The sequence below is a fragment of the Apteryx mantelli genome, chromosome 2, assembly GCF_036417845.1.
Source record: "Apteryx mantelli isolate bAptMan1 chromosome 2, bAptMan1.hap1, whole genome shotgun sequence".
Taxonomy (NCBI): Eukaryota; Metazoa; Chordata; class Aves; order Apterygiformes; family Apterygidae; genus Apteryx; species Apteryx mantelli.
Window position 1 is genome coordinate 148,510,918 of NC_089979.1, and position 12,172 is coordinate 148,523,089.

Below are 12,172 nucleotides of genomic sequence, written 5' to 3' on the forward strand. Positions count from 1 at the left end.
GGATACTCTATCTGGAATATGTCTCCATATCCTTAGGAGGGAAGAAGCAACCTGTTCAGAAAATTCTTCTGTATCCAACTAAAAAAAGATAAAAATATCCAAGCTGGATGTTCATGATACTTTAAATTCTGAACTTCAAATTCTTATACACATTTTAGTGAGAGGAAAGAAGAGAAGTAGTTATTAACTAGCGCCTTGTGCTCCCGTAATCTTGGCAGCAACAATGCGGGTGACATTTAATTTTCTCTGCCATTAAATATACGAAAAAAACTAAGAACTCTCATCACCTCTGATTTCCTTAATGCTTTGTTTTAATGTACGTTGTCCAGAACCCTTGTAGACTTCTTAGCCATTTTGGAGTATGCTTGCTTTCCAGGTGTGCTGTTTTTATTTACATATTTGGAGCAAATTTACTAGGTTCAATTTGTGTTGTACCCCAATAGCAGGGTGTAGGTGGAAGGAGTTGCACTTGAAACAGCTTCCTAGGGCTGCCTCCAGAGTGTGCCAGGTGCAGGCATATTCTCCTAACATGCACCCTTGCAGAGGTATGGCACAGACAAGGCTAGTAAGGACTGGCCGGATCCAGCCTGTCTGTAAGGTAGACAAGGGCCACCATGGGAGTTGCCACAGAGGTCACCTCTCTCAGACTATTCTCTTCATCACATTTGAACAGTCTTTGGTATGAAGGAGCATAAATCCCAGGTCTTACATGTCCTGCTATGGGGAAGATGGAAAGTTTGAACGTGCTCTGTTGCTCTCTGTGAACTCAGTGTGGTTTGAACGAGGTAGGCAAACTCAGATTTCACATAACAGATCAAGTCTTAGAGGGAAATTGTTTCCAAAGTACGATACATAATTGTGATATGCCTGTGGTATCATGGATTGCTTTTGAGTGCTTGGGAACAAATGATTCTAGGCAACTGATTTTAACATTTTGAGCGTTGTTCGTAAGTAAATGATCTAAATAATTTTTGGAGTCCTAGGTTTCTAAGTGCTCCTAAAATGGAGCACTTAGTAAAAATTAGGCTGAATGATTTGTGCTAATGGTTTGTGTGAATAGTCACACAGAACTTCAGCGTAAGAGATGCAAGTAGTATGCAGATCTTTTGGCATCAGGACTCCATCATTAAACAGCACTAAAAGGGCTTTCCTTACATTTACAGACTTCATAAATAAAATATATGGTATATTTGAGTCTTTATTCTAGTTTGAATTTTCCTTCTGTAGAAATACTTCAGATATGCACCTTGTTTTACTATGATATAATATTGTATTTGATTAATGCGTTGTTACTTACTAGTCTTCCGGTTGTAGTATTTTGTAAACCTTTTTTAAAAGAAATAGTCCATTTTCAGGCACATGACATTTTTGCCTAACTATATAAACTGACTGTAATTACCAGAAAATCTTTCTAGTGTTTCACCATGACCTTATTCTATTCATTAAGTTACTTCAAGCAGCAGCATACAAGAAAAATAGATTGTGGCTAAAGATTCTAAAATACGCAGTTGTAGCAACTATTTTGATAGCATTGTTTCTGCATTATTGTGTATGATGTGCTACTTCACCCCTTAATATCTGGTTCTGCGGATGGAGGGAATCCATGATAACTTTATTCTTTACTTGTTTGCAGTTTACATCAGAGGTAGTATTAATCAAGTGACCAGTTTGCAGTGGATTTTCCTGAAACCAAACTTTTAACAAAATAGTTTTATATTAGTACATAATATACTAACACCCTGACAGAACTGTTAAGTAATGTTGGCCGATAGAGAGCCAGTGTCGGATGCTCTTTAAATATGCATGTTCTTGTATTCCTGTTTTTCAAAGGTGTTAAATCAACCATGGCCCTAGTCAATTACTGAGAAAGTGGAATGATAAAATTGTTGGTTTACTTTATTTGTTAGCTTTTTAAGACAACGGAAGAATATAAATTGCGGTTTGTTTTGTCCATAAAAAAGGCAAAGATAGCATAGCTATTAGTTCTTGCTTAACACTTTAGCTAAGACTGTTTCATCAAGCAGAACACAGTTTTCCTTTATATTCATGGATAGTTTAAAAAAAACTACTGCTTCATGTTTTAGTTTTGTTAGTTATTTGTGTTTACATCTTACATTACTTATATTTGAACAAAAATATCCTCTCCATTCATGCTCTATATATTTTCCTAAGAATCTACAACTCTCACTTAGTGGTGTAAGGCTAACCCCACTTAACTTTAGACATCTGTAAATTAGTGGTCTAGGTCTAAAGTAAGTATGTTTTCCTCTCAAGGCAAAGAAAGAAATATTCTTATTTCATTTGTTAATAATGGTGACAGAAGTAGGATTATGTAGAAAGTTTTGCAACAAACAATTGTGAGGCATCATTAATGTGGTAGAATATCAAAATCTGAACAAAGAACTGAATGGTTTTGGAATAAGAGTGAAAGTTGATAGTAAAAATGTGTGAAAGCTTAGTATCAGAAGTCCTGCAATGGGAGGAAAAGTCCAAAATGGTGTAAAAGGAAGAAGAGTTCAGTGTTCTAGTCAATCATATGATGGCAATAAATTACAAATTTGATGAGACTCTGAAAACAGTGAATGCGATAGCGGGAGGTATCATGGAGATATTTACAGCAGAAACAGAGAAAAATGAGGCAATGAGATGAGCTGTTCTGAAATTCTATGTAAAAATCTTGGTGGGATCATAGGTTTGCTGTCTGAAGACAAAGCCTAACCAAATGAAGGCTGATATCAATATGATTCGTGTCTATAAATACATCAAGGGATGAATACCAGAAAGGTAGAAGAATTTAAGCAAAAAGATGTTGTTAGCAAATGAAAAAATGGATGCAAGACAAAGGAACATTATTATGATGTGAAAATTAAAAGCCATTTCAAATTTTTAGGTGGTTAAAGCTCTAGGAAACTCTTCTAAAAAGAGTAACAAAGATCCAAACACATTCTCAGATGAAGTTATATAATTTTATGAAAGGGTTCATATGATATGGTCATTGGTAGGAAGAAGGAAGGAAAGGGTCAGGTGAGCGTATCTCTTGCCTTCTTGATAATTAGAGGATTCAGTAGAGATTTGAGTGTGTTAGGAGGAGGGGATTAGACATTTGGGCAGGGGATTACAGGAAAGGATCACGGGGTATATTAAGGAGAATTGGGATTATTGTTGGGGACAAAGGAGGAGTGAGCTCAAATTTGTAAGAAATAAGTTTTGTTTGGGCAGACTGTAGAACAAATCCTGTATTTTATTCCTGAAATGTATTTAAAACTCATTTTAAAATTGCAGAATTGCTTAGGATGGTAAGGAGGTGGACAGAGAACCTTAATAGATTAATGTTAGATTTTCTTGTATTGCCGTAATAATAACACTTCAATGTTTGGAATGAATTTATACAAGTGTAGCTGTCCAGAAGTCTTTCCCAGATAAAATAGCAAAATCTCATTTCTTCAAGGGAAATTATGTTTGTAGTTTCAGGATACTATAAGTGAAAGTTTTTCCTTTCACTTATAACAAACATCATCTACCCTGTGTTTTTACATTGTTCAGCCTGTTGAAACTCTCCTGTCAGGGAGCTAAAAGTGAGGCAAACCTTTTTTATCAAAATCTATGCCAGACAACAGTCCAAACTATTCCAGATGTTCTGTCATTATTGACATGAACTCATACTGCAAAAGTGAAAAACTTATATGCAAAACTCTTCATTTGGCTTGGTTCGCTTTCTGTCACAAAGTTAATCCGAGTTAATTCTTTGGGACCTCGAATGATAGACAGTTGCAGTTACAGTTTTGTAATGTGGGTCATCACTGCTCACTAGAAAGTGTAGTTACGGCACGTTGGCTTTTGCTAGGCATAAATAAATAATAAGCTTTTTCATTAATAATAAAATTAAACATAATTCAAAATTCAGTGGGGTAAAGCACAGACAGAGTGACACTGTGAGTTATGTAGTGATTTTTCTCAGCTGGATTTTTTACAGCGCTACACCTTATTTTTTATTGGTCCTCTGCTTTCTCCTCCCCCAAAAATCCAAAACTATTTTCAGTGTTTCAATGGGGTAATATATTTTTTCAATGTTTATAGCATTATGTTCACAACTCAAGTACATAGTTCAATATTCCAGGAGGAACTGCTCATAAAGCAACTGTCCTCTATTTACCTTCACAGTTTGTGAAGTAGCTGGAAAAGTCTGTAAAGGCTTGCTTTTCAAAAGTGCTAAACATCTTTGGTGCACTCTGCATGCTGAACACTGCTGAAAATCAATTCTAAAATTTCAAAATAATACTCCATTTTATTGAAGTAAATCTTGAGGATTTAGAATGAGCAATTTATCATTTTTGAGACATGCTATTCAAAAAGTTAATAATAATTTTTCAAATACTTCTGAAATGTGTGTTCTAAAGCCAAGCAAACCTATTTCATTCTGGGGGGGAAAGTACACTTCCTTTATGATCAGCTATTTGATTTCCAAAGTGCATGTTAATCAGGACTGAAAATGATTGTCTAGAAGAACCAAGAACCACAAGAAAGGATGTTCGGAACATTTTGAAGTGGAGTAACTTGAGTATTTCATACTTATTTTTGTTAATGTGCTCCTACATTTAAATGCTTTGCAGTAACACCTGTTTTATCTCTTCCTAAAAAAAAAAATGCAGATACCTACATATTGTGCCTATATTTTGTTGCCTTGTTGCACAGAAGAGAATTTTTATTTGACACCAAGGTTAACAAGAAAAGCCCTAAATTCAGAGATTTGTATGGCAGGGATGTGGAAAATTAAGTCCATCAATGAATTTCAGCAGAAAGGTTTCTGCTTCTTCCATGTAATTCAGACAAAGTGAGCCAGGCTCAAGACCTCAGCTTCTGAGTTTTCTGCTAAGTTAGTGGGACTGTCCTGTTTTCTTCTCCAACAGACAGGCTGGAAACTTCTAAACAAATTTCTTTCCTTTTTGTAACAGAGATGCTAAAAAGATTTAATGGATGTCTTCCAGTTAGACAACACCATGACTGTAGATAGCAAAACTAGGGAATAGCTTTGCATCTTCTTTCAGCAAGTCTTCTCTCTTTTCTTCAGTGTCTTCATTGTATGAAGAGCTGTACCTCTGTCCCACAGCCACCACTTTCTCTTCCCCGTTCCTTCTTATTTCTCATCTCTTCTCAGCCGTCCTTGGAATTCTCTTTTCAGTCCTTTCAGTTGTCAACTATGTCTGTCGCTCTCCCTTCTGCAAACTCCCAAGGTCTCTTTTTAACTTCGTGGTCTACCATCTTCCCTCTCTGAGGTCCTTCCTTTCCTTCAGGGTTACTCCTTTTCTCTTCTTTGTTTCAGTGCTCTCTCCCTATTGTCTTTCAGTTAGTTTTTTTATTGTGCATGAATTGAAGCATGCAATTTCCTGCAACTAATATTTTACTTTATCAGTGAAAAAGCCCTTCAAGTATGCTCACCCAAATTGTGCATGGTGTTCCACTAGAGCATGAAATACACTGATGAAATGAGATAGTGCCAGATTCCGGGGTCTGCCTGGTGGGTTGCTAGTCTTCCTATTATGAATAATGGCTGGATTTTTCTCTATGATGAGGGATTTTTCTCCATGATCTTGGTCTCTACTACATTAGGTACAGCTGTTTTAGGAAATCCATACTTTGACAACCCAACATTTAATAACACTGAAATTACTCATCAACACTCTGTATAAAATGAAATTGTAGCTTAGCTATGTATTAGTAGCATTCCAGTTTCAGCGCAATTTGTGCCACTCAATATGTAGTGTAACTCAAGCATATAATTAAGTGACATCTCTGCATGTTATAGCTGTTTGCTGAAGATTTTGTTCTGGTTTGTTTACAGCAGTAAGACCCCTAAAAGAACTTTAGCATTATCTTCTTAAAGGCTAAAAGAAGATTTCCGGTTTATTTTGTAATATTTTTCACATAAAGGTGCAGCGCCATCTGGGAAATTGCAAAGCCTAATTTGCTCCTGCCTTGCTGGTAATGTTGTCATTTACCTCTGTACAAAGTGGGCCTGTTCTAAATTTGCAGTATTTATTCTTATTTTCCACTGGTGTAAATAATTACACAGAGTGCCAAATCCTCCAGCCCTGTGTGTTTGTCTGCTGGCCCAAAAGGGTTTAGCCAGGCAGCTGGGATCCTTGGCACCGTATGTCTGATTCAGGAGCAGAGTGAAGTGAAGAGGTGGGCATGCTGCCAGTCTTTGGTGGCATAAAGCTCTTCAGGGGCTGATACTAGGTGATTTAAGTTAAACGTTCTTGTTTTTGCCGAAGCCATAACTGGTCATCAACCAATCTCAGAATTTGGCATTGTGGTATAATGATGATATAAGAGGATAAAACAGGTCCTTCAAACTAGATCCTGTACCAAGAACAGCTCAGCTGGCATCACAGTTTGGGGTAAATCTGCAAGGACATGGAGAATTTCCAAGTAAACAATGTGTAATAGACACAGAACATTGTTGAAGAATTTCTACATAGTTCATAAAGCAGATATTTTTGAAGCTTACTGCATTGGTTTGCTTATTAGTGGATTGTATGTCTTTGAGACTCAGCTTCTGGCTTTTAAAGGATTCTGAGTAACTTTTAGGAGAATGATAAAAGTGAATATATCTAACTAGGGAATTTGAGTTTTGATCAAGATTCAGACATGTATGTGTAACTGTGACCAAGATAGCAACTGTGGTAGGCTGGTTGCAGTCATGTTTGATCTGAGTGTCAGTGCCTTGAGAATTAACTACTGTTGATAATTTTAACACTTTGAAGCTGTTAAAAGCAGAGAATAACAATTTCTTTGGTATTCTTACCTTTTTTTGTGGTGGCAATCAGACATACCAGCTTGGCAAAATATGTACTTGCTCCAATTCATGAAGATTTTATGTAGCAGGTTGTGCTGAGCAAAGTGTCCATTGAACAAAACAAGTGGCTGTATAATACAATGGCTGTGCCCTACCCTTCTGTATCCCTTGTATTTTTTGCAGATTTCTGACAGAGTAAGCTAAATATGCTTCATAAATTGTTTGCTTCAAATTGACTTCTGCATAATCAAATACATCATCTCACCATTTGTGTTTTCTTTATCTACTAGACTTAAAAATGAAACTGCAGCTACTGCAGCTGTATGAATACATATGCTATTGTTTAGCAGTTTCTGCTGGATATATGGCTGATCTTGATTTCCTAGGGATCTTTCACTGACAAAGCTTATTTGTGTGAATGTATAATTTAAAAAAGCATACCAACTTCTCTACCATTTTTACATTTCACTAGATTGTTGGTTCTAGTTGAGGAATGCTGTATAAGGAAAAACGATTATGTGATGGGAAAGTACGTGTGAGGTTGTGCATCTGTTGAACACATATTTAGAATAGTTTATTACTAGTTACTGACCCTTCAGGTATGTTACTAAGTCATTGCTGCTCTTCTGGTACTGCTCCATCTCCAGAGCACTCTCTCTGTTTAGTAAATTTAGTTAACTCTGGAAGTTCTGTTTCATAGAGTATTTATATGTCATTATTTAATTTAAAACCACTGTGATAAAACCATGCAGAAACATTTTGTCAGACCAATATCTTGCACATCTATAATTTGCCTATCCATTGCTTAAGCCCTTGAAAGGGTTCTTTCAATTGGCCTTCTGACCCCACATGTTCTCTCTTTAGGGCACTGAGGAATGTACTTACCTCAAGTAGCTATTTTTTCTTCAACTCTTTCTGCTGGGAATGTACTTTGGCTCCATATTCAAAGACAGCACGTGTATATGCCATGGAAAGAAACCAAAAAACAAGTTGGACCATGCTGTAAATGAAACCAAATGTGTAAAATAGACTCTGTTGTTGAAAAATTATAAGGTATTCATACCATTCAATTAAAAAGGATGTTTGAGAAACTCAGAATGATCTACAGAATATTAAAATATTTTCACAAATAGGGGAGTATATACAGATTTTCTGAAACTTTCCTGAACCAGGAATTGTGCCTTAAAAACATGTATGCATGCAAAAAGTCCTTTTCCTTTCTTCCCTTCCCTGTTAGACCTGACATTATAATGTCTCTTTTCAGAAAAATACTTACACATGAAGCTTATTTTTTGTCTGTTAGTAAGCCAAATGATTCACTAGTATTTCTTGAGTTACAAGACATACTGAAGTACTTGGGCCAATAAGCTCTTTGTCATTTTGCATTTATACTTGTTTGTAAAATAGCTGGGCAGACAGCATAGAAAAAAGAACAACCTCCACCTGAATGAAAGGTGTCTTGGGTTGGACAGGGGCAGGGAGGAGAGTATTCATTTTTCTCTTTATCTTGTGGGGTTTATCTTTTCTAGCTTGTTAGGAGGATGCGGCCTCAGAATTCTAAATAGTGAGGAATAAGTGCATTTTGAGGGGCTATGCATAGTATGTGTCAAGTCAGACTTTCTAAAGAATCTGCACCTGCTTTTTTACAGCTTAGCCATGCACAGAAACCTGAAGGCTTGTGCGTCCAGCCACCTGCCTGCAAGTATATATGAAGCAATTAGGACATCACTATGCAAGTAGCTCTCTGTGCTCAAGTTTCTTACATTAGGTAGGTCCCTCATCTGCAAACCCACAGCCTGCTGTAGGCAATGTCTTGTTCCTGAAGACGAAAAGATCAAACCTGGTTCCACTAGGAACTATGATTTAATGGGATCAGCAGTCATGCTGAACTATGCATGATTAGAAATGATTTTTTGGATATCAAACATAATTCTCTTCACATCAGTGTTTATTAGCAGTTTCATGCATTGGTGAGATAAAAATGTCTGTGACCTGAGTCACTGATTCTCATTGAATTTTGGGAAGCCAAAAACTCCTTATCTCTTGCAAGCTCTGATAGGAATCTATTAGGGAAAATTCAGAGCAAAGATGATTATAGCATACCAGTCTCTACTGCCACTGATGAGATGCAGTGGAGTTCAGTTAAAGTGCCAACACCCACTGTTTTAATTTATGTATTCATTTACTTATTTTTTTGGACAGAAGAATCATGATTTCTGTGGAAACAAATTAAAGCCTTCAGTACTGGAAGAAGTTCATTTCAAACACATTTCTTAATCACTCTGCCTTGGCAGGTGCTTTTATAGGACTTGCTATCCTGGGAGCCTAAGTCTTCCACTGCTGGCAAGCATTTTTCTCCTCCACAGTACAAGATTAGCTTCATCTTCAAAGCCTTTTCTGCCCAGTGGATTTGTAGGATGTGGATAAGTTAAAAGGCATTTTCTAGGGTAAATATTTTGCATGTCGCAATATCTGGCCTTTATCCAATCAGAATGACTTTGCAGGTAAAATGTGCAAACTGGCCCAGTTAATATGTGCATTTGAGACTAAGACGGAAATCAACTATCAGGGAGGGGTTAAGCCATAGCGAAGTCAGCCTCAAATAAATGACAAGAGGAACTGCTTGGCAATGGGGCTGTTTTGGAGCTAAGTAGAAATATTGTTGTCTGAAAGCTAGATCCTGCTTACCCGCGCCTGAAAGCTTTTGCAGTGAGGGAGAACAAGGAAGCTGCTTCCTCTGACACAGCTCTTGCCAAGGCAGGAGAGCATTGCCACATTCCTGCACAGCACTGCTTCCTCCTTCCTTCTCAGAGGTTCCCCTGTTTATTCCAACCAGTACCTGTAGCTCAATGATTATTTTTTGTGTGTTGTTGATGGGATACCCAGACTTATGCTTTTAGAGGTTCGCTGTCCCTCTTCTGCTAGTAAGCCTTGTCTCCTTATGCCAAAAGATACCTTAGCCAGAGGAGATGGTAGTGCACTTTTTCTTGTCCCTTACGGTTTATTATTTATTATCTGCTTATTTTAGTTGAGGTTCCATTTTTTTATCTGAAAAATGCCTACCAGGAGAGTGTGAAAAATACCTCTGTTTTGATGCTATGTGATTGTCTAGCAGCTGGGAAACCCAAGTGTGCTCACTTCAGGCTGCAGAAACACAGCTTTTATACCAATAAGCAACGTGTGCCCTAGTCATACAGAGCTGGCAACCACCTACGGTTAAATTTGTGGCTATCTGTAATTCCTTTTCTTCCATTGCACATAGACTCAGCCCACACATTGACCAGAGTAATTTGTAATCCTTTGTATGTGGCCATTTATTCCTCTGGAGTGATTCCACAGAAAATCTGTGATGGTATTTAGCATTGATTTCAATTGAAGTTTAGCAGGCCTTCAAAAGGGACATAATGTTGAATCCAGAACACCAAAAAATCATCATTATATCTTGTGCTTGGGTGCAGTCATCTATGTGTTCAAAGCCCATAAGAACAGTGTGTTGACTGTATTGAATTTCTGCTTTGAGAAACTTAGGTGCAGTCAACTTGTGTAAAGATTATACATTCCATTGCCTGTTTAGGAAGATTTGACTTGTGTCCTTTAATATATTTTTGTTATATAAAAAATTGTGCTAGTGCATTTGGATGTGAACTAGCTTGTAGATAACAAATTTGATTAGCAATGAAATCAGTTTTGTTTGCACATCTTGACAAGAAGTGACAAACTGAGCATATAAAGTATTTCTCTCAACTATGTAAGCTGAGAAATATCTTAGGAAAACAAACATCTCACATATACCTTAAAATGTCTGGCAGTATACCCTCTAGAATTTCTGCCTAAATGAATGAATAAGATGCTTGAGAGCTCACTCAGCATTTTCATAATCCTTTACTGGGGATAGGTACCTATTCTATCAGCTCTGATGGTTTCTCAAGTGAAAAACTCCCTATCTGGAGCTTTAACATTTTCCTTTAAGACATCTAACATTAAAAATGTATCCTTGAGGAAAATTGGTATCGTGTGCACATAAGGTACAGTAAGCAATCATTACATCCCCTATTTTTCACAAGGTACAGACAGCAGAATAATAAACTATGAAAATATTTTTATTTTTCTTTCCTGGTAGATGTCCGTAGAAGAACAATTTATGAGTACCACAGGGTGGAGCTACAGATGTCAAAGATTACCAATCTGTCGGCTGTTGAAATGATACCTCTACCCAGTAAGTAAAAAACACAGGCGGGAGCCAAATTTGGGGAGAATACCCCCTCACCCTCACCCCCCAAACACACAGTTTAAAATATTTTCTTTTACCTGTGGATCTGGAATCATGAATAGATTCATTTATCCTTTCTCAAATTTATTCCCAGCTGGATGATGCATTATCCAAAGCATCCTTCTTGTATCTCAAGTTAGTTTATAGGTATATAGCTCCAAGTAGGTCATAAATGAAATCTGTGCCAAATCATTTTTCAGAAGATTACTTATATCACCTGTAAATTTGTTTCCTCAAGAAAAGGAACAATTTTCATGCTTGCAAGGCAAACACAAACACTTCTGTGTACAGTGCATCCCATCTCAAAGGAACATCCCCAAGCACATTTTGCAGTTCATCTGCCTCTTTTGTCCAGGGTAAAATACATTGTTTAGAAATCTCTGGGTTTAAACTGCCAGCTGTTCTACTGTGAAAAACTGGAAACCACTACTTTCCTTTTTTCTAATCCAATTACAGTTCTTGCACACTTTCCTCCAGTCTTATTATCTGCATATGTCAGAATGTTAGCTACACCCAGGAACACTGGTGCCAGGGAAGAAAGAGATTTAAGGAAATGCTTAATACTAAGCAGAAAGATAAAAATTTAGCTATAAAGCTGACAGAACAGTTGTGGAAATGGGATTACATTTACAAATGGAATACAAATTAAATCCTACAGATAAAATGTGCCTCTGTGCACATGGTTGTGCACTACATGGTAACAGGCTGGTTTTAGTGTGTTATTTCAGACATCTGTGATTCTGTTGATTCCCTAAATATATATTTTCAGAATATGTATCCTTCTTTTGCATTTGTTGTGAGAATTGTTTCTGTGACTAATGTAATAATTTGTTTGTTTATCTACTTCCCAGCTTGTCTCCAGTTTAACAGCTGTGGTCCCTGTGTCACTGCCCAGATTGGCTTCAACTGCAGTTGGTGCAGTAAACTCCAGAGGTAAAGAAAAGGATTTTTTTTTTTTTTTTTACTTGAATATACAGCTGTGCTCAAAGGATACCCCAAAAGTTTGTTTGTAGGTGATTCATCAGAGAGAATTGTTATGTGTAAAGTTTATATACATACTTCCACATGAACATACACCTCAGTCGCTATCACTAGCAACACATCAT

At 37.0% G+C, this 12,172-nt stretch overlaps 1 protein-coding gene across 1 annotated transcript in view; it reads left to right on the plus strand.

Moving 5' to 3' along the window:
* PLXDC2 (plexin domain containing 2) overlaps positions 1-12,172 on the plus strand; it is a 279,476-nt gene that overhangs the window by 214,176 nt on the left and 53,128 nt on the right. Inside the window, exons 8-9 of the mRNA XM_067291774.1 lie at positions 10,917-11,012; positions 11,918-11,999. Of these exons, the coding sequence (XP_067147875.1) occupies positions 10,917-11,012; positions 11,918-11,999 (178 nt within the window). The remainder of the gene's footprint in view (positions 1-10,916; positions 11,013-11,917; positions 12,000-12,172) is intronic.